Source organism: Crocuta crocuta, unplaced genomic scaffold (genome assembly GCF_008692635.1).
Source record: "Crocuta crocuta isolate KB4526 unplaced genomic scaffold, BGI_CrCroc_1.0 scaffold45, whole genome shotgun sequence".
NCBI lineage: Eukaryota > Metazoa > Chordata > Mammalia > Carnivora > Hyaenidae > Crocuta > Crocuta crocuta.
Genome location: NW_027530544.1, coordinates 3,547,997 through 3,571,527, shown reverse-complemented (window position 1 = coordinate 3,571,527; position 23,531 = coordinate 3,547,997). Strand labels below are relative to the sequence as shown.

Below are 23,531 nucleotides of genomic sequence, written 5' to 3'. Positions count from 1 at the left end.
TGCAGACTGTGGAGCCTGCCTGTGATTCTCTCTCTCCTTCACTCTCTGCCCCTCACTCACTAGTGCACTCTCTCTCCCTCTCAAAGTAAATAAACACTAATATCAACACAAACAAGACCATTTTTTCCTTTCAAGGTCAGTGCCGACCTTCCCGGGCTGCTTGGAACCATTGTACCACGTTGTCATTTAGAGCAGATTCTAGCCCAGCACGGCAGTGGGATGGGGCATGGTCACAGGGCTGGAGCCTGGGGAGATTGGGGGGAGGGGGCTTCCTGTGGACTGGCTCAGATTGATTTGAGCCTTTAAAGGCCACTGGTGTAAGCACTCGGCCTAAAGAGGCAGCTGTTTCTCTGTGTTTCATGGCCCTTGGGGAGCAGGGCCTTAGCACCTTTTCTGCAGAACACAGGTCTGGAGGAGGTTGGACTGTGGTGGAAACCAGCCCCAAGACACTAATACACGGTGGGGAGACAGGCAGTGTCACCTATGAGGTGGTGTCGCCTGTTGGGTCTAAACGCGATTATTGGAATTGCTTGGAGCAAGTTTAAATACATACATCTTGTCGTGAAAGCTACTGGGCTTCATCGCTTTGTATCCAACTGCATCCAGGCCTGAGCTTGCTGCCACTTGACACCAGGAACCACTTACTGAGTGCAGAGTGCCCGTTTGNAAAATAAATACACAAAACTTTACCAAAAAACAAACAAACAAACAAAAAAACACCCCTCGTCTGCCTTACAAGGTTTTGTCTGTGGAAGATAAATCTCCCAAACCAGGCAAGAGGGGGTGGAGGAAAGATGGCCAAAGGAACACAGCTTTGCATTGCTTTCTCAAATCTACAAACATGGAAACACACAGGGAGATTCTCAGAGAGAGGCTTACAGGGCATGAGAAATTCTGAGAGAAAGAAAGAATTTATAATTTTGAGTTGTCCACATTCTAGGTGCTTTACATATGTTATGTCATGTAATATAATATATATATTATATTTTTTCCATTTTACAAATGAAGGCCCTGAGCCCCAGTGAGGTCACAGAGAAGTCTCAGAGCTAAGACTTTGCAAAGCTGGATGTCACACCTAGGTTCTCTGCCTGTATTTGAAGCTCATTACTTTTCTCTACATTGCCATGCCCTTTGTGATCTGTATAGACAAATGTGAGCAAAGAGGAGAAGACAGACAGATATAGAAAGAGATGTCTAAAAACAGATGTTTTACATTCTCCCATATACTTGTTTTCCTTCTTTATCTCTGAATTGGTGGGAGATTTTTAATGATAGGAGAATTATTAAACTTTTAAGAATTATTTTATTTTTATCAAAATAATAAGTGTACAGTTTAATAAGGCAAGTGGATTTAAAAGTAACATAATCAGAAATGGTAATCCTCACTCTTCTATATTATCCCTTGTACCTTTCTCAGCCCCCTAGTCCCACTCCTAGAAAATCCCACTTTCAACCAAAAAGTTGCTTCTTTTATCAACCTTCATGTTACTAAATAATATATTTGTATTTGTTTCTTAATATGTCAGTTTCAGATATCATCTTTTGACTTTCTATTATGATAAATGAAGTTTTAACACATTTATGCCACTCTGCCTTCTCATCCAATGTCCCCAGTGTACTTATATCACTGTTTTTGATTAGCTTAATAGCTAGTATTCATATTATTGTGATTAAGCAAATATCACTTAACTCTGAGCAATATATTACATACACTATATTTACATTTCCTTTTTTGTATAACTTTTTCTGTTTCCTGGAGTTAATGATTGCCTTGTTTTTTATTTGCTTGGTTTTCCTTCATCATTTTTCTTGGAATGCTCTGGAAGATATGTCAAATGCTTCTTAATGTTATTTTCCAAATGCTCAAATTCTTCAGAAATCTAACATATTCATTTCTTTTTTTCCCTTTCTCCTATACTCTCATCCTGTCCCATTCTAGACTATCTGTTCTCTAATCCTGCTACAAAGCTCTTGGAATTTCTCTCCTTATCACACTTCTATGTTTGAAGGGGAACAAGAGATTTTTTTGGATACAATATTACAGTAGGTTGTTTTTTTTGTTTGTTTGTTTGTTTTGTTTTGTTTTGTTTTGCCTACCCAGCATTGAATGACCTACCTATGTTTGAAGAATTTCCAGTGTTACAAGTCTTGGTGAGAGGAAACACAAGCCTTTCACACTCAAAACTGAAGATGTCAGATACTCAGTTTTCCAGCCTCTCCTATAGCCAAGAGTTCAGGCATGAGGCTGAGGCTCTGCCAATCAGATGAGCCCTTCTTATACCTGGAACTGGGAACTGGAAACCTGAAGTGGTGACTTTGAGGAACTCTCTAGAAGTCTTAAGGTAGCAGCAGGAGGGCTACATTCCTGGCTCCAGTGTCCAGGGCTTTCAGAGCCCGTGGGCAGGATTCAGCATCTAGACCTTGGTGCCTGCCACAGGAGTGTCCCCTGCTAGACTGCTCTGACATACAATATTGAGTGTTGATCCTGGCTATATAGCCTTGAACTTGATTTGTTAGCCTTTTCAGCTATTCTCAGAGGGAAGGCTGGGAAATATGTTTTTACCTGATCATTTTGCTGTTTCATATGAAATGGTGTGGGTTTTTTCTAAGAAAGAAGGGGAGATTGGGTAGCAACAATCAGTCAATGCCACAATTATCATGGTTTTAATTTCTAAGAGCTTTTGGTTTAACCCAATTTGTTCTTATCCTTTTTTTTTTTTTTAATCTGAACATCATCTCATTCTTGTTTTATGGGTACAATGGCTTATCTTACCTCTCTGGTAATGTTACTTATTCTCCTTTTAAAGTCTTTTTCTGCTCTTTTTACCACTCTCTAGATCCTTTTCTCTTTGGCTTCATCTTTCTCTCTCTCTCTTATATTAGAAGTCTGTTGATCTTTTGATTTCTTTTCCTATCTAGAAGTGAAGTACTAAAAAGTTGTTTAGAAGACCTGCATACTGGGCAGAGCCTGTTGATTAGGGCACCTCACTGTAAAATGATTAGGTTGTAGGCTAGCTTTTTCACAGGAGGAAGGATTCCCAAAAGTGACTATCTATAGGTTTTCAAAACCTCTGGACTCTTTAGTTCCTCCAGAGCAGAGTCTTTTAATCTCTTGTCTCACCCAGATGGCTGCATGCATTCAGGGAGCAGGGAGACGTAGGGGAGTTGAGGGTGTCTCATTGTTTAGGATACAGACTTTTATTCAGTTCCCCAATTTCTAGCTCCATTTGCCCACTCTTACTGTGCCTGGTGTCCCAAGTCCAGGTACTCACTGGTTTTATTTCTTCAGAGGAAAGGGGTCAAGCAAAGGAATTATTACCTAGCTGTGTGCGGAGAAGTAATGATCTTGGCTTCCAGCTGTTTCAAATATAGGCTTGCAACCAAACTCCTGTACCTTACCACTTCCTAGGGACCTGGCACTGCCTGGTCTTGAACCTTGCAGGGACCTGCCAGGGTTCATTGAGCTTCTCCTTGCCAGTGCCCTCTCTGTAGGTCCTAGAATTCATCCTTTTCTGCTCCACTCACTCTATTACCATTCCCCTGTCACTTTTCCATCTTCCAAGACTTGTTTTTATCTTTCCTCTCTCATTCTTAGGTTTGTGGGCTTATGCTTAATTCCTTTTGTTTTCTCAGTGGGCTTCCAGGAGAGATGTTCAGTCAGTTTGCAATCAGTGCTTGCTGCCCAGTTGCCCAATTGTAGAAATGTCATATCTATTGACCACTCCCTGTTCGTCACCCTTGCCGCCTGTACCTTGGTGCAGACCCTTCCCACCCAGCACCCAGACTCTTGTTAAATCTGCAAACCAGTGTCCTGCCTCCAGATTCTCCTACATCCTGTTTCTCCTTCTCACTGTCCGCTGAATGATTTTCTAAAATAAAACTCTTGTCATGTCTCTCTTACTTAAAAACCTTCACTGGAATCAAATCTCTTCCATCTAAAGTTCAAGATCCTTGGTGTGATGTGTGAAGGTTCTTTACAATCCTGCTCTGTACTAACTTTTTGGCCATTTTCCTCATGACGGCCCATACTCTGTATATTCCAGTTAGACTTAGATGAATGCCCCAAACACATCTTGTTCTTCGTTCCTTCCTGCCTTTGCATATGCTGCTCTGTTTTCGTGGCTGCTTCACCTCCCGCTTCTCCATCTGGAAAACTCCAATTTGTAGTTTAAAATCCATCCAACCTTTCATACTCATTTACACTCCCTCTGAGAAGGCTTTGCTGATTTCCTCTCCTGTGCAAGTATAACATTTGATTTACACTAGTGATATAAAGAATTAACACATTGTTTTATACATTTATGTCAAATTTATTTACACGTTTGTCTTCAGGCCTATGTGTCTGTCTGTCTTGAGGAAAAGAAATATTAGTTTTATCCCTTTGCCCTTGGACTGTGGGCTTCCTTTAGTCACAAGCCATGTCTTTCCACCTTGTATTTATCACAACATTCCCACACAGTACACAGTGTGCAACATACACTCAGTAAAGGCTAAATCCATGCACAATTGAGCAAATATTAACTTTAAAAAATGAAACATTGATCAGTAAAGTAGAATAGAAAGAATTACACTATGATAAGAACCTAATCTGTGACAAGCCAGATGTCATATAATAAGAAGAATCAAATCACTATTGAGTAAACATTGTTGAAATAAAATGGATCAAAAAGATTAACTTGGGCTGTATTTTTACCTTATATAGCCATGAATTTCTTATTTGTAACAGCTGTGCAAGAGAGATATTTCTGACTATTGAAGACTATCATCAAAGACGAAAAGGATCTGATTAAAGAGAAATAAAAAACATTTGTACAACACAGTGTCACAGAAGGAAACAATTATTCTGACAAGCACAGCTGATAAAAGCATACCTTCCAATGCATATTATTTTTTAAAATAGGAAGGTCAAAATCCAGATTCTACTAAAGAGAAGTGTGCAGATGAATATGCAGTTTACATTTGAAAAATCAATGCCCAGATTCATTCATTGCTCATTCAACAAACTAACTTTTATTGTTAAGTGTTAAATATTCTTAGTAGTTAAAAATAGACAGTATTTTTCAAGCATGTCCAATGTTCTTGGCACTGAGATAAGCACTTAACAGATTATCTCATCTAAGCTCAGACTTAGGCATTGTTATTATCATTTTACAGAGGCATAGAGAAGTTAAACATTTGCTCAGGTTATGAGATAGCCAAAATTTGAACACAGGTCCATTTCACTTTAGAATTTGTGTTCTGAAACTGTATAAGGTGTATGCTGCTTGTATCTGTTGTAAACTAGGCCATTGTATTAATTCAATGAACACAAATTAAATTACCTTTAAAATATCACTGAACATCTATTAAGATATCAAAAATTTAAATAAAATAAGTCAGTGGTAGTCAGGTGTATGTACACATTGCTGGAAGCAATTCTAGTGGATTCATTCCTTCTAGATCTGTTGATTTAAGCTTTTCATCAAATTTGGGAGCCATTATTTCTTCAAATATTTTTTCTGCTCTTCTCTTTCTCTCCAATCTCTTTGGGAGTTCCATGTTAATTGATATACTTTACATTGTCCCCCAGATCTCTGAGGCTCTGTCCCTTTTTCTTCTACCTTTTCCTCTCTGTTCCTGAGTTTGGATAATTTCTACTGCTCTATCTTCATGTTCACTGATTCTTTCTTCTGTCATCTCAAATCTTATGTTAAGCCCATAGAGTAAATTTTTTATTTCTGTTATTGTACAGTTTAACTGTAGAATTTTCATTTTTGTAATGTTTATATGTTTTTGTTGATATTCCCTATTTTGAAAGTCATAGGTATCATATTTCTATTAAGTCACTGACATTGTATTTTTATTTAATTCTTTGAACATGTTATACTAGCTGCTTTGAAGTCTTTTTGAAGTCTTTGTCTGGTGTGTGGATTCTGATGTCTTTACTCGGTTTTTTATTCTTATTTTTAACTTTTAGCCTGGCTTCCTAGGAGTTTGCCCTTGTGCCTACGTGGCCCATAAGGCTCCACCCTCTGCCAGTGGATCTGTATGTAGGTTGGGAAGCAGTCAAAGTTGGAGCTAGTTTTCCAGTCTCTCCTGGTTTTGCCAGTCTCAGTTTGGTCTCCCCAGGCAGGAGCATAGCTTTCCTGTCAGCCAGGGAAATATGGGGAGGTATAGTCCTTCCATAGTCTTTCTGTGGCTCTCTCATTTCTAGATCATCCCATTAAATTTCTGACTTGTCCACTGCTTGCCTTGGCTGGGTCTGCAACCTCAGGCTAGCAAAACTGAGGACTTTTCCCTTTCAGTTTTCTACTGTATTCACCATATTTAGTTTATAAAGGCACAACTCACAAGTCTGCCTCCTCTGGCAGCAAAGCTGCTGGTTTCTGACCAGCTCCATGCTGGTAAGAACCAGAATGAGGATGGGAGACCAGGCCATGGGCTCTCACTGTTCAGACCCTCAGCTCTAGCAGTTTTTGAAAAATAAATACTTCTTAATTTTTGTCTCCATTTGGTAAATTCTAGAGCTGAATGATTGCTTTTTTATTATTTTGTCAAGTTGTATACTTATTTCTGTGGAAAGGATTCCCTGACCACTTCACATTGCCATTGCTGAAAGTCCCTCTGGTTTGTTCATTCTCTTCCTCCTCCTCTTTCTTTTTCAATTTTTATTATTGAAGCATAGTTGACATAACATCTCTGGTTAATTCTCTCTGAAGAATAATTTTTCATGATATAATAAGAAATATAAAACCATTTCATTGCCCTGACTTTGTAAATCTATTTGGGTGAATTGTATATCAAGGAAATAATTCAAAACCAAACAGCAAACCATAAAATGTGTTCAAGATAGTCATGGCTGAGTTGTTTGTGCTAGTAGCAAATTAGAAATCACTTAAACATGCAACATTTGGAAAGTGGTTAAAAGAATTGTATTATCAACATAATAAAATACTACATGAACTTGAAACAGGATCCTTTGTGGACTATTGCAATCCACACTCTTGCTTTGTACATGGTAACTAGAACTATGTGTTTATTTATTCTGATAAAGATATGGAGTGCATTTTCAGAGGTGGTTTAATATTTATTTTTTTTAAATATAATTTATTGCCAAATTGGCTTACATACAACACCCAGTGTTCATCCCAACAAGTGCTCCTCTCAGTGCCCATCACCCACTTCCCTCCTACCCCATCAAGTTATTTATCATCAAGGAAATATAAATCAAAGCCACACTGAGATACCACTTCACACTGGTCAGAGTGGCTAAAATGAACAAATCAGGTTAATATTTATTTTATGTAACTTCTATAAAATTACTTAATTCATTATTTTAAAATTTGACATAATTATTTTTATTATATTTGATACATATTTTTAAATTTTTATTTATTTTTGAGAGAGAGAGAGAGAATGAGCAGGAGAGGGGCAGAGAGAGGGAGACACAGAATCTGAAGCAGGATCCAGGCTCTGAGCTGTCAGCACAGAACCACAAGCTCATGACCTGAGCCGAAGCACATGATGAAGGCAGACGGATGTTGAAAGGATAAAGACTACCCTGGGGGCAAGGATGGTTTCTTTATTCATTTAACCACATGTAATGAAGATTTACTACATCTCAAATGCTGTTTCAGGAGTGGGGGACATTCTGTATGGACATAGAAGGCCTCTGCTGTCATTGAGCTTGCATTCTATAGGAGAAGACACATACTAAACAAACAAACAAATATATAACTGTAATGTCAGTAAGTGATAAGTACTATGATGGATAATAAAGCAAGGTAACAGGATAGAGAGAGAGACTAGGGTGGAGAGAAAGGGTACTGTTTCAGATAGGTTTGTCAGAACAGATATCTTTGAGAAGAGGATATTTTAATGAAGAACTGAATTGTATAGAAGAGTGAACCATGTAGAGATATTGGGGAAGAATTCTAGACAGAGAAAATAGTGTGTATAAATGTACAGGTGGGAATAGGATTGGCAAATTCCAAGAACAGCAGAGATGCAGCAGTAACTGGTGAGGAGTGTGGCAGGGGAGAGGGATAGAAGATGAGCACAGTGTGGAAAGCGAAGGTCAGTGCAGTGTAGAGCCATGCAGGTCAGGGTTGTGATATGATCAGATTTAGGCTTTAAGGAGACAAACAAAACAAAACAAAACAGAACAAAACCAATGCCTGTTGAAGATATATAAAGGTAGGCTAAACTGCTATAACAATAACCAAAAATATAGTGGCTCAAACACAACGGAAATTTATTTCTCACTTGCACTAATAGTCTAGGAAGCTCTCCTCCATGCAAGGTATTCTCCCAAAGACCTTGGTGCAGAAGTGACACTTACCACTTTTGTTCACATTCCACTGGTGAGAACCTGGTCCTGTGGCCACACCTAGATGCGAGAGATCCTGGATGTACTCTGACTTTGGTTTCTCCTACAGGAGCACAATACAGCAAATCAGATGAACATGGCTTGGACTAGGATGGGAGAACAATGAGGTGGTCATATTTTGGATATATTTTGGTAGTAGGGTCAACAGGAATTACTGATGGAATAGATGTAGGTATGTGAAAAAGAGGAGTTAAGGATAAATTTTTGATATTTGAGTGAATGATGATGTCATTTATGCAGATGAAGAAGACCTGAGGAGAATAGCTTTCTGCTGTAGTCATGTTAAAGTTTGAGGTGCTTGTTAGCCGTGTAAGGGGAGATACTAAGAAGACAACTAATATTCAAAACTTCAGTTCAAGGGAGAGGTGGATGATGATATAAACTTGGAACATCAGTATGTGGATAGTATTTAAAGCCATTTGGGGCGAGATGAGATCTCCTAGGAGTGAATATATCCATATATATAATAACAAGAGTGCTGGGGACTAAATCAATGCTGTGATACTCCAGTGTTTGAGAGCTGGAAGGAAGTGGTAAGCCAGCAAAGGAGACTGACAAGAAGTGGTTACTGAGATAGGAGAAAAACCGGGGGAGCAAGGCATCCTAGAAATCAAGAGAAGGAAGTGTTTCAACAAGTAGAAAGAGATCACTTGTGTCAGATGCTGTCTGAAAGGATGAGGACTGTGTTGACCATTGAATTTGAAGTTTCACATCATTGGGAACCATAGAAAGAGTATTTTTAGTGGAATGTTATTTACAGTCTTAACAGCGGGCTGAGGAAATAGTGGGAGGTAGAAACTGTACAGGCAATTCTTTTGAGGAGTTTTGCTGTAAGGAAGATAAAGAAATAGGGCAGTAGCTAAGGAATGACTGGGAAATATTTGTTTAGGTGGGAGAAAATTACAGTATATTTGTATTTGGTGGAGATGATTCAGTAAAGGATGGAAAAACTGATGATGGAAAAGCAAAGCCTTTGAACAGGGCACGAGTGGAGGGATGTGCCTTGGGTAAGAACCAGGAATACTCATCCACTGTAGAAGGAGGAAAGGACAAAAGAGGGCACAGAGGCAAATGGCTTAGTAGATTTGGTGATGAGAGAATATAAAAGCTCTCTTTTGAGAGAAGAGGTTGTAAATTCGTTACATCAGAGAGCAGGAGAATGAGTTGACTAGGTGTAACACCGTTGAGGAATGGAAGTGTAGAAGCGTGGAAGCAGGTGATGTAAGCAAGGGAATGCACTTAGTCTAGGACCATAGAATCTTAGCTAGGTAAGAGGGTACTGAAAAAAGGAGATAAGTAATAGAAAGCAAAAACATACTAGGGCAAATTGAAGATCCCTCTGTAGGCTACGGATAGTTGAGGTGGAAGACAGGAGAGTAAATGAGAAAAAAGAAGTGATAAGCAGGGGTAGATAGATTCAAATCATGATTTAAGAGATGTATAGTTACTATACATTGAGTAACATTGAGTTACTATAGTTACTCAAGTGTGGTCAAGGGAGTTAATGGTAGAGGTGAATGGAGATTGTTTTTTGGCTGAGTTACAAAACTGGAGGAGAGGAATTCATTGGTATTTACTCTTAAAAATAGAAAAGAGTTTGGTAACAAATTGGTAACCAAGGATTTGGTTCATTTATTTTTTAGATTTATTCCTGAAGTCTAGGCCCCAGGAACAAGATATCCAGAGGAGACCAACTTCTTTCTATACCCACATATGCAACCCCTGGGTCTCCCTGTTAGGGGTGAGTTACTTCATTTTGATCTCAATTGTCCTTGAGAAAGAATTCAGATAGAGACGTCGATCTAGGGAGCTGCAGAGGGGAGAGGAAAAAGGGCAGTCTTAATTAGGAGCAATGTGATTTAAGTTTGTTACATTAGTTTAGATGGGATTACAAATGGCAAACTTATATTTAATGAACCACTTATTTCAATCAGTAGTTTACTTTAAAAATAATTAAACATCTGTGATAACCTCTGAGTCACTAAATTTCTAGGTATACCAAATTAATGTACTTTCACTCTAATTTGTTTCTTCTAAGGAGGAGTAGGACAAGGGGCTAGGGTAGATATTTATTTATTGATAGTTTTGATTACAGCATCCTTTTGGGTGGGTGTGTTCTCAAATATCTGCTTAACTTCAGTTTTTTGAATTATGTGTGAGCTTCAACTATTTAGAATTTCTGGCAATCAGAGGTGGATGAGAGGGACTATTGTTTCTTGAGGCCCTTACCTTGTGGCTTGCTTACCATGTGATAAACTGTTAGGTGACTTGCCTTCCTATTCTGTTTCCACAGGCTGTTGGGTCCCTTCTCATCATGTTTGTGATCCAGTGGGTCTACGCCCTCATTAACATGGGTGTTGCTGCCATTGTGTATTTCTACATTGGTCGGGCCAGTCCAGGGCTTCACCTTGGTAAGAAGCAGAGCCATTTTTCCATCATCTTCCTTCTTCTCTTTTAGCATCCATTGAAAAAAAAAAAAGCATTTTAAGCACCTATTAAATGCCAACTAATTCAGATATGAATCTCATTTTCAAGTAGCTTCTAGTCTAGGAGGAAAAATATAACATGCCCATAAATAGTAACAAATAAAGAATAATAACTTGTAAGGTTTATAAGATGCGTGGAAGTAAAATTGTTGACAACAGTAGCACAAGAGAGGAAGAAAGAAATGGAAACGTACGGTCTTAAGTTTCTGATACTAATGTGAAATACGATAATATCACTTAAAGGTAGATCATGATAGGGGCTCCTGGATGGCTCAGTCAGTTAAGTGACTGACTCTTGATTTTGGCTCAGGTCCTGATCTCACAGTTCATGGGGTTGAGCCATACGATGAGCTCTGCACTGACAGTGTGGGGCCTCCTTAAGATTTTTTCTCTCTCTGCTGAGAACAAACTGAGGACTGATGGTTGGGGAGGGAGGGGGGAGATGGGCATGGAGGAGGGCACTTGTGGGGATGGGCACTGGGTGTTATGTGGAAACCAACTTGACAATAAACTATTTGTAAAAAAAAAAAAAAAAGTAAATGAATATACATTAAAAGAAAAAAAAATTTTCTCTCTGTCTGCCCCTCCCCAACTCATGCTCTCTCTCTAAATAAATAAACACTAAAAAAAGAGGTAGACCACGATGAGTTAAAAAGATATACCACAAGCCCTAAAGCAACCACTAAAATACAACAAAGAGTTATAGCTATTAAGCCAATAAAGAAGATAAAATTGAATTTAAGAAATGCTCAAATAGAAATAAAGCAAGAAAAAGAAAATGATAATAAAGGACATATAAGACAAACAAAAAACAGATAGAAGGGTGGTTTATATAAACCTAACTATATCAATAAACACACTAAATATAAATTGTTTAAATATTCACAATTCAAACGTCTAAACTCTGAGATTGTCAGATTCAATAAAAAAGTAACTATATGCTACGTACAAGAAGTTGGCTTTATTATTTTTTAAATTGTTTTAATGTTTTATTTATTTCTGAGAGAGAGGGAGAGAGAGAGAGAGAGTGAGCAGGGGAGGGTCAGAGACAGAGGGAGATATAGAGTCTGAAATAGGCTCCAGGTTCTGAGCTGGCTGTCAGCACAGTGTCCGACGTGGGGCTTGAACCCACAAACCATGAGATCATGATCTGAGCCGAAGTCAGACGTTCAACCGACTGAGCCACCCAGATGCCCCAAGAAGTTGACTTTAAATATAAAGGCACATGGTATACATGGGTGAGCATGCTGAGCATGGAGTCTGCTTGGGACTCTGCCTTTCACTCTGCCCTGCCCTTGCTCGCACACACGCACATGCTTACACTCTCTCTCCCTCTCTCTCTAAATAAATAAAGAAGCATTAAAAAAAAATAAGGGCACAAATAAGTTAAAAGCAAAGGGGTGGAAAAAGATAATATCATGATAATGTGAATCAAAACAAAGCTGGACTGATTATACTAACACCAGACAAAGTAGATTTCAGAGAAAAGAATCTATCAAACATAAAGAGGGTCATTTCATAAAGGAAAAGGGAAAAATTCATCAAGAGGACATAACAAACCTTAGCATTTATGTTCTTAGAAATAGAGCTTTGAGGAGCGCCTGGGTGTCTCATTTGGTTAAGCGTCCAACTCTTGATTTCTGCTCTGGTCATGATCTCGCAGTTCCTGAGATCAAGCCCCACATCAGGCTATGTGCTGAGGGGCAGAGCCTGCCTGGAATTCTCTCTCTCCATCTCTTTCTGCCCCTCTCTTGCTCATGTTCTCTTTCTGTCTCAAAATAAATAAGCATTAAAAAAAAAAAAACAGAGCTTTGAAATAACATCATGCAAAACCTGACAGAACTGCAAAAAGAAATAGAAAAGTTAATAATTATAGTCAGCAATTCCAACACCAAGTAGGCGTAAAATCAGTAATGCTTTATTTATTTATTTTTAAATGTTTATTTATTTTGAGAGAGAGAGAGAGCGAGAGAACGCTAGTGGGAGTGGGGCAGAGAAAGAGGGAAAGAGAGAATTCTAAGCAGGCTCTGCACTGTCAGCTCAGAGCCTGACACGGGGTTCAGTCTCATAAACTGTGAGATCATGACCTGAGCCGAGATCAAGAATCAGATGCTTAAGTGACTGAGGCACCCAGGTGCTCCAGATCAGTAAGGCTTTAGAAGACTTGAAAAATATTATCCACAAACCCAAGCAAATTGACAGTTATAGAACATGCCACCTAACAACAACAGAATACATGTTCTTTTCAAGTATATATGAACATTTACCAAGGCAGAACATATTCTAGGATTAAAAAAAAAAAGTCACAATAAACTTCAAAGCACTTAGGTAAATTCAAGAACAAAGTATGTTCTTTGACCAAAGGGGAATTAGAAATGAGTAATAGAGTGATATTCTGGTTATCAAAATATTTAGAAGCCAAAGAACACTAAATAACACTAAATGACTAAGAACTCTAAGGAAACTAAATAACTCAGGGTCCAAAGTGAAAATACAAGGGTCCCTGGGTGGCTCAGTTGGTTAAGTATCTGATCCTTGATTTTGGCTCAGGACATGATCTCATGGTTTGTAAGTTCAAGCCCCATGTCAGGCTCTGTGCTGACGGTGCAGAGCCTGCTTGAGATTCTTTCTTTCTCCTTCTATCTCTGCACCTCCTCTGCTTGCATGCTCTCCTCTCTCACAATAAAGAAAATAAACATTAAAAAAGGTGAAATTACAAAATATTTTGAACTGAACAAAAATGAAAATGTAACATTTCAAAATTATGGGATGAAGCTAATTCAGTAGCTAGAAGGAAATTTGTAGCATCAAATGCTTATATTAGAAAAGAAGAAATGTCTGAAATCAATGACCAGCCTACAGTTTAAGAAACTAGAGAAAGAAGAGCAAATTAATCCCAAATAAGAAGAAAAAAAGAAACAATAAATATCAAACTAGGCATCAATAAAAATTTTACATAGAAAGAATGCTAGTGAAACAAAAATCTGGTTATGTGACATCAATAAACTTGAGAAACCTTGAGCTAGACTGATGCGTATAAAAGGAGAGAAGTCATAAAATGACCAATACCAGGAGTGAGAGAGATGGCACTACTAGAGTCTACAGATATTAAAAGAAAGACAAAGAAATACTGTAAACAGTTACGTGCTAATAAATGTGACAACCTAGATAAATTGGATAAATTCTTTGAAAGATATAAACTATCAAAGCTCTCTCTAGAAGAAATGTAGGTGGGGTGCCTGGGTGGCTCAGTCGGCTAAGCTTCCAACTTCAGCTCAGGTCATGATCTCATGGTTCGTGGGTTCGAGCCCCATGTTGGCCTCTGTGCTGACAGCCAGCTCAGGGCCTGGAGCCTGTTTCAGACTCTGTGTTTCCCTCTCTCTCTGACCCTCCCCTGCTCACGCTGCCTCTCTCTCTCACTCTCTCTCTCAGAAATAAATAAAGCATTAAATTTTTTAAAAATGTAGGGCTATTTAGGTAATCTAAATATCTTGTCATTAAAAGCCTTCCCACAGAGAAAACTCTAGGCCCATATGGCTTCACTAAAGCAAACTACCAGATATTTAAGGAAGAAAGAATATTAATTCTATAGGAACTCTTTGGAAAACTGCATACCAATATCCTTCATAAATGTAGATGCAAANCCTAAGCAAAAGTCAGACGCTTAACCGACTAAGCCACCCAGGCGCCCCTGATTCAGTATTCTTAATGTTGGTTCTCCCCAAATGGTTCTATAGATACAACACAATCCCAATAAAAATCTCAGCTGCCTTTTGTGTAGCAACTGGCAAATGGATTCCAAAATATTTATGTGGAAATGCAGAAAACCCTAGATTAGTCCAAACAGCTTTGTAAAAGAACTAAGTTGGAAAATTTACATTACCTGATTTCGAGACTGATTGTAAGCTAAAACAATTGACATAGCATGGTATTGTCATCAAGATAGACAAATCAGTGGCCAAAATAGAGAGTCTAGAAATTAACCCCCACACACATGGTCAGTTGATTTTCAAAAAAGGTGCAAAGGTAGTTCAGTGGAAGAAATGTCTTCTCAGCAAATGGTGTGGGAACAATTGGAAATCCGTATTCAAAACAATAAGCTGCAATGCATACATCGTATACCATAAAAATAACTCAAAATAGATCATAGAACTAAATGTAAAACCCAAAATTATAAAGTTTCTGAAATAAAATATAGGAAACTGTGAGTATGAGTGAAGCAAAGATTTCTTAGACATAACAGTCAGTACAGTAAAAGAGTTGAAAAGTTGGACTTCATCAAAACTGAGAACTCTGATCTTCCAAATATCCTGGCAAGCCATAGGGTGTGAGAGAATATTACCAATTCACATATCTGATAAGGGACTTGTATCTAGAACATATAAAACCTCTCAATATTCAATAAGGAAATGACAACAAAAATGGGCAAAAATTTTAAATAGATTTCACCAAAGAACATAAATGGATGGCAAATAAGCACGTGAAAAGATGCTCAACATGAGTGGTCATTAAGAAATGCAATTAAAATCATAACATATTACTATACACCTATTAATAGGATTAAAATGAAAAGTACTGACCATGTCACACATTGGTGAAGATACGGAGCAAGGAGAACTATCATACACTGCTGGTGGGAATGTAAAATGATACAGTCACTTTGTAAAACAGTTTGGCAGTTTATTAAAAAGTTAAACAGGAGGGTGAGGGTGTGTGTGTGTGACATAGGTGATGGGGATTCAGGAGTATACTTGTGATGAGTGCTGGGTGTTGTAGGGAATTGTTGAATCACTATACTGTGCTTCTGAAACTAATATAATACTGTATGTTAACTACATTGGAATTAAAAAAATTTTTAATAATAATAAATAAATAAAATCCCCCTCCCAAAGTTAAACCTATACCTGCTGTATGAACCAGCTACCATACTTCTAGTTATTTACCCAAGAGAAATGAAAGCATATAGCCATAAAAAACATGACATGGGGGCGCCTAGGTGACTCAGTCAGTTGAGCAACTGACTCTTGATTTTGTCCCAGGTCATGATCTTACAGTTGTGAGATTGAACCCCATATCAGGCTCCACGTTGAGTGCGGAGCCTGCTTAGGATTCTCTCTCCCTCTCTCACTGTCCCTTTCCCCCACTTGCTCTCTCTCTCTCAAAAAAAGTACATGAATATTCATAGCACCTTAATTTGTAGGTAGCCCCAAACTAGAAACAACCCAAATGTCCAACAGTAGGTGACTCTATAAATAAGTTGTAGTATAGCCATAGAGTGGAATACTACTCAGCAATACAAAGAATGAACTTATTCTTTTTTAAAGAATGGACTATTGATACATGCAATAACATGGATGAATCTCAGAATAATGATGCTGAGTGAAAGAAACCAGACAAAAAGAGCACATAGTATACTATTTCATATATCTATAGTTATTAAAAATACAAACTAATCTGTAACGACAGCAGATCTATGGTTGCCTTTGGAAGGGGTTTGTGGGTTCGGGGAATGCATGGGAGGGAGGTCTTATGAAGTGGCTTGAGGAAACTATTGGAGGTAGTAGATATGTTCATTATTTTGTTTGTGGTAATGGTTTCACAGTACATGCATGTGTCAATACTTATGAAATTTTACACTGTAAGTACATGTAGTTTGTTCTAAAAATGTACCCAGGATTTGTTTTAATTAGCAAGATTAAACACAGGCACAGAAATGATAAGGTACACACACATAGAAGTGATGGTCAAGAAGGAAGAAGTTTATCCTGACAGGTCCCTAGAAACAGGAAGCATGGCCTACCATTCAGGGCCACACGGGGAAGGAACAGCCTTGGTCACCAGGAGGCAGAAGAGGAAGAGAGGAGAACAAAGCTCAGAGCCATAATTGGAGTTTTAATGGGAATGAATGGGTGAGGCAAGTAGGAAGCTGAGTGAGTTTAGGATTGGATAGTTGGAATGATTTCGGTGGGCTCTGGGCTCTAGGAGTGGTCACTAGCTATCCCTGGCCCTGGGTAATTTACTGCAGGGGAGTATTGGCTTGGTGTGTGGGACTTTAACAAAGGAGGCGAGTGAGGGTAAGGGTTCTGGATTGGTTGGTTTGTATATCAAAAGTAGGCTCACAGGGGAGTTTGTGGTCTCGAGGAATTAGCTCCACCTCCAGGATCAAGGCCACAAATTCCAGAGCGGCAAGAATAAAGAAATTAAGAAAACATAGTCGGTACTCTGATTATATGTCAGTTATTCCTCAGTAATAAAGCTGTTTAAAAAAATACAGAGGATGGGTACCAGGGTGGCCCAGTCAGCTGAGTGTCTTGACTCTTGATTTTGGCTCAGGTCATGGTCTCACTGCTCATGAGTTGCAGCTCCACTACGGGCTTGGTGCTGACAGTACAGAGCCTGCTTGAGATTCTCTTTCTCCCCTGCCTCCCTGAACCCCTCCCTCAACTGCCATCCTCCACTCCCCCCATGAGTGTGTGCTCTCTCTCAAAATAAATAAAGTTAAAAATATATACAGTTGAGAGCCCTTTTTATTTTTAAAATTTTTTTTATAGTTTATTTATTTTTGAGACAGAGAGAGACAGAGGATGAGTGGGGGAGGGCCAGAGAGAGAGAGGGAGACACAGAATCTGAAGCAGGCTCCAGCCTCCGAGCGGTCAGCACAGAGCCCGATGCGGGGCTCGAACCCACGAACTGAGAGCCCTTTTTTAACAAAATTTTATGATGCCCCAATTTAAAATGAAGTAATTAGTTTCAAGTTCTAACTAAATCAAACCATAACAATCCAGGCAAACTGAAAAGAAAAAAAAAGTCTTCAGAATTAGAATAGTTTGATGTGTAGTGATTTATTTGTCTGTTTGTTTAAGTAGGCTTCACACCCAGCCTGGAGCTCAACACAGGGCTTTCATTCACAACCCTGAGATCAAGACCTGATTTGAGATCAAGAGTCAGATGCTCAATTGACTAAACCACCCAGGTACCCCTGATGTAGGGTTTTGAAAGAAAAGCACTATAAACATTTTAAGTCCCACTTACATTAAAAATAATGGTTGGGGTGCCTGGGTGGCTCAGTCAGTTGGGCATCCAACTTCGGCTCAGGTCATGATCTCACGGTTTGTGGATTTGAGCCCCATGTCGGGCTCTGTGCTGACAGCTAGCTCAGAGCCTGGAGCCTGCTTCGGATTCTGTGTCTCCCTCTCTCTCTCTCTGACCCTCCCCTGCTCACCCTGTCTCTCTCTCTTTCTCTTTCTCAGAAATAAATAAAACATTAAAAAAAATAATGCTTTAGAAAAAGTCATGTTAAGGAGAGGTCCTCATAGCTAGGAATATATTTTGATTAACATAGGGATTACATTAGTGATTGCTTCTAAATTTCTTAGAAATTAGTTTGATATTAAGAAATCTAAATATTTCCCAGAAATTTATTCATAGGAAAATATGAAATAAAACTTCAGGCCAATCTACATCTAAAATTTAGGTAATTTAGAATCTAAGTGATTACACATAAGAAGGGTCAGTAAAATGTTTATTTTCTTTCTTCTGAGACTATCAAAATATATTAGGAACTTTCTCTTGCAATTGCAGATATTAATGCAGATCAAAAATTTGTCCTCCCATTAACCATAAGAACCCTAAATGAAACTGAAGAAATACATGTTATTAGAGGCATACTGTTGACATTAGCCAAGATTCTAATGTAAGCCCCATAATTCTGATTATATATGAAATATTATCTTATTAACCAATTATATATATATGTATGTATGTGTATGGTATATATGGTGAATATATATTCACTCCAGCATATACATACATACAAACATATATATATATATACACACACACATATATATAGTTTGGAGAAACATTTTAGAAAATTATATTTGATTTCCTAAAGTTTTATACACACACACACACACACACACATATAATTTATTATCTGAGATTAAAAAAAACCCACATCAAAGGAGGGATGGATTTAAAAAAAAGTTGGTAAGTCCTATTCTAATCAGTGTGTCTGATGTCAAGATATTTGGCTGGTATCACAACAATCTCAATTCAAACTTCGGCTCTGACGTTTCTGCATATTGAGCTGTGTGATTCACTTAACACCTATTGAAACATCCTAAGTGCCAGGTCCTGTGGGTGCTATACTATGAGTGTTCCAAGATGAAAAAGACATCCTTTCTATCCTTAAGGAGTGAACAGTCTAGTAGGGGACTTCATACCATGTGTTTAATGTATTATCAATTTGAATCTAAGAAAAAAAATTATCAAAAAAAATTTAAATTCCTAAGACTGAAGTTAGCAAATCCTCTGCGTTTTCCTCTATAGCATCGTATTTAGTTTCTTTCTTGGGATTCTGGATTTTAGAAATTTTTGAAATAAATTTTTGAAAACTACATTTGGGTACAAAGTCCTCAGTTGGTTGCTGTTGGAATATTACTATGAGTGAAGTTTAGTTAAACTGAAAAAGGAAAAAAATATTGTGCTAATTCTCGGTGCATGTCGGGGAGTGTATATTCACACTATTAAAACTGGGCTTTTGGATGCATACATAGAGCCTTTATCAATATTTATGTATATGTCTTCCCTGTAGGATCAGCCTCCAACTTTAGCCTCCTCAGGTGGATGAGGTCTCTTCTGACCCCTTCCTGCAGGTCTGTGCCACTCTGGGGCCCTGGAGGGTGTGATACAAAGGGTGTCCAGCCCCTCGCTAGGTTTACGTGAACCGTGGAATGGGAGCCTGGCATTTGACAACGTCAAGGACACTCAGACTCTGCTCCTCACTGCCCCCCACCACCCTGCCCCCCAGCCTCAGCTGATGAGAAGCTTCCTCTGGTCAGGTTTCTTCCCTTCTTACCCTCAGGAATCACGAATAGAGGCTTTATTTAGAATCTCATTGCTGGGTGATGAGTCAAGAGAGCTGCTGTCAGTGAGTTTGCAGTTGAAGACACACCAGCATCAGTACACAATCCTACACAAGATTAAGGCCTGAAAGACTCCCCTTCTGCCATCTCAAATCAGAGGTAGCTGACATGATTGTATTGGTAAAAATGCACACAGAAACAGAGCAGAGATGCTGGAGAATTTCTGTGGGCTCTCCATGTTCAAATACACAGGAAAAGGGAAGATCAAACTTTCTTGAGAAGCAGGAGGAGGGCTCATGCAGAAGGTAAGATTTCAGGAGTGCTCTCATCTCTCTCCTCTTTCTCCAGCACCCTGCCAGGAGCAATGATTCCTCAACTTTGAAGGCCTCAGGACTCTGGAAAATCACTTCCCTCCCCTTTCAGTACCAGTGAGGAGTCGAAGCTGCAGGCTGGGGAAATCCAGGCAGGACCCAACCAAGTGTTTATTTGGTTTCATTTTGTTGGTTTGTTTCTGAAACGATAGATGTCTGGGTCGCACTTACCAGTATTTGCACCTTCCATGCCCCAGCATTGCTAATAGATAATGGGAGCCTTTCCCATTGATCCCAGATGTGAGTTCAGAAACTTCTTTTTTTGCCCCACTTTTTAGTGTGGTAAAATACACATATCATAAATCTTGCCATCTTAGCCATTTTTTAAGCATACGGTTCGATGGCCTTAAGTACATTCACATCGTCATGCAACCATCCCCACTGTCCATCTCCAGAACTCTCCATCTTGCAAAACAGAGAGCCTACACCCATTGACTAACTCCCCATTCCTCCCTCCTGAGAATTATTTTAAAGAGAACTCTTTATAAGCACTAGCAATCTGTTCAAGTTGGTGAAGAAATGAAACCTTGGTGCTGGAGCCTAGGGTGATGAGCAAAAAGGAGCAGAGGCCATGAAACTAACAGGGAGAGGGCTGGGAGGAGGTGGTGGGGAGGCGGGGAACCCCTGTCTGCCTGGAAACTGAGCTACCATCCTTTGCGAAGCTATAGGAGGTGGCAGGGCACCTCTTGGCCTCTCTTCCAGTCTGAGGCACCAGGCTGAGTGATTTACATCACCACACACAAGCACTTTCCCCTGTCACTCGTAGGGGAAAGTAGAGTTTGAGTGGACATAGATTCTGTATAGAAGTTGCCTACAGAATCTGGAGCTAGCAGCAAGTGATGTGTGGTTGAGAGTATTTGGCCTTATCTGATTCACAGGAATATTTTTAGGCATGTCTGGGTTTAAAGCCTATAAATGGCCATGAGAGGTCACTACTCCTTAAGCTGCACTCTGAACTCCAGGAATTTCACCTCTGAGGTCACTGTAGTACTATTTAGAAACACAGTGTTCTAGGAGGAGATTATTCTTAGAAAAGGATAGTGCTTTGGTTGAAATAGAACCCAGTGCACACTGTTGAAAACTCTGTGGGCTTGTAAAGTGGGCGGTGGAGGCCTCAGCTAAGTGTCAACATCACACTTGCTGGCCTCACATGGCTACAGGGTGAGGTCCTGTGGTGGTTATTCGGGAGGATGAAAGGACCAAGACATGGTGATTCACTTAAAAGTAGAAATTGCTAGCTGTGTTTTCTGTTTTGTAGTTTTGAAGGTTTTGTTCCACCCACCCACCACAACTGCAGTCCTAGATGCGCTTCAAAACCAAAGAATAAGATTGTAGAATGTGTTTGGGCAAAGGACTTTGGCTATGTTATTTCCTCTGTTACCCATATAATTCCCAGAATTATGTGAAATTAGCCTTGACCTTGCCTTGAGAGAATGTTCTTTCAGAAGTCCTAGCAACTACCCAGGTGAGAATTCTCAGGCCATTCTGCTGTAAAAGTGAAGCATATTATTTCCCTGAACTCAGAAGAATGCAATGGTTTCAGCCAAAAAAAAAAAAAAAAAAAGAAAGAAAGAAAGAAAACATTAACCAAAAAAAAAAAAAATTGGCAAAAACACTTGTATGTTGACTGGCATGGCATTTTTGTCACCTCCTAACCTCGCTTCCTGGAGATCCAACCTTTAGAGAAGTTAACTCATTTCTCAGAAAACCTCCCATCTATCTGATTTGCGTATGTTCTCAGTGAGCAGCTGCAAGCTTTAGTCCTGTGATCTGAACTTCTGTAACAGCACATCTTGCCAGAGGCAGCTGGAGCTTTCTGCTGACATTCCACAAGCTTTAGAACCTTTTAAAAATAATTGTCAAATATATTCTTTAAACAAATCGTGCATTGCTACTCAGAGAGTGGATGCTTCTTTTTTTAGTAAAATTTTAACGAGGAAGTCAATGCATAAGGTATGACTTAAGGACCTGACACAGACTGAGGGGATTGATAGGGATCTGAAAGATGAGAAAATAGGGGCACCAGAGGTGAAGAGGTTTGCCTGGGACCATGAGGCTAATTAGAGGCAGAGCTGTGACTATTCATCTTCAATAGGTACCCTGACTGCCGTTCTGATCTTTCCTTACTGCATTCTGCCTCTAGCACTTTCCTCTTTTATCCCAGACATTTTCCTTTACTGGATTTTTCTAACTCCAACTGTACATAGACACTTCAGTGACAATGGAATCCATATCAGGACTTGCTTTTTGTCTTCAGGCCAACTGCCTTTGCAGTTGCCCTCGTAGCCGCTTCCCAAGTAAACCTTAGCCCTGGAAACCATTCCTCATTCAACTTCCTTTCCAAAGAACCAAAGAGGGAGTTACTCTTTCTACTCTTCTCAGGTTTCCAGCCTCTCCATTCCATTATTTCTTTTGACAGAAAAGCAAAGCAAAGCTGTAGAGCCCCAATGTGACACTATTTGGATGGTTAGCTTTGCGGGTTGTCTCCTTTTGGGTGGATGCAGTTTTACATGTTTCTACTAAAGAGAGATCCATCTCACTCTCTCCCCATATTTTTGATATTTATTTTTTACAGCTCGGATTCATAAACTATTACATACATAGTGATCCACAGTTGTTTTATTTTAAATCCATGTTAAATAATAAGTACAAAATAATAAGCACAATGACATTTTTGCAAATTGTTTACTCTATCCCAGAGGAAACTCAACTCTGCTGTTACAGCACTTCATCTTTCTTTCTGACCGCCCTCTGTGTTTCTCTCACTGAAGGAGCTTGAGATCTCCCCAAGAGCAGATAATTTTGGCACCGTCCCTGACTAGGGTTGACACGGAGATGACCCAGCTTACCCAGGAGAACGCAGACTTCGCCACTCGGGACCGCTACCACCACTCTTCCCTTGTGAGTCGGGAGCAGCTGATGTCTCAGTACTAGAGCACTGAGTGCTTAGTAGTAGGCAGCCCAAGGGCCCTCCTTTCTTGGAGCTGTCCAGTGCGCCGATGGATCCGAATCTCAGAACCTTCACGATGCTGGTTCTCCTCAGTAAGAAACTCAAAGACCTGTCCGACCACTGCTGTTTTGGACCACGGGCTCCTGCATTCTGGTCTGGGGCACACACCTCACCAGGGTAACCACCGCAGTGGCTGTGGCCTCCGCAACGTGCACCCAGTTCGAAGAGCTCCACGTGAACATCAAGACTTGCAGGTGTGGAGAATCACACCGGGCTGCTTGTTCTGAAGGCCACAATAAATGGTTATTTTAAATTCTATTGTATTATTTATTTTTTGTAAAAATAATACACTCACATGGTTCTAAATCCCAAAGGATAATCATATAGAATGAACACTCTCCCTCCCATCCTTGTTCTTCCTATGTTCACCCTCTCTCCCAGATGTAGTCACTGTTCTTATATACACTTCCAGCATTTCTTTATGAATAC

At 39.4% G+C, this 23,531-nt stretch overlaps 1 protein-coding gene across 1 annotated transcript in view; it reads left to right on the top strand.

Annotated features, from left to right (window-relative positions):
* SLC12A8 (solute carrier family 12 member 8) overlaps nt 1-23,330 on the top strand; it is a 137,380-nt gene extending 114,050 nt beyond the window's left edge. Inside the window, exons 11-14 of the mRNA XM_077767745.1 lie at nt 10,012-10,109; nt 10,662-10,779; nt 19,451-19,511; nt 22,864-23,330. Coding sequence (XP_077623871.1) covers nt 10,012-10,109; nt 10,662-10,779; nt 19,451-19,511; nt 22,864-23,026 — 440 coding nt within the window. The 3' untranslated portion in view covers nt 23,027-23,330. The remainder of the gene's footprint in view (nt 1-10,011; nt 10,110-10,661; nt 10,780-19,450; nt 19,512-22,863) is intronic.
* Nucleotides 23,331-23,531: the final 201 nt, after the last annotated feature.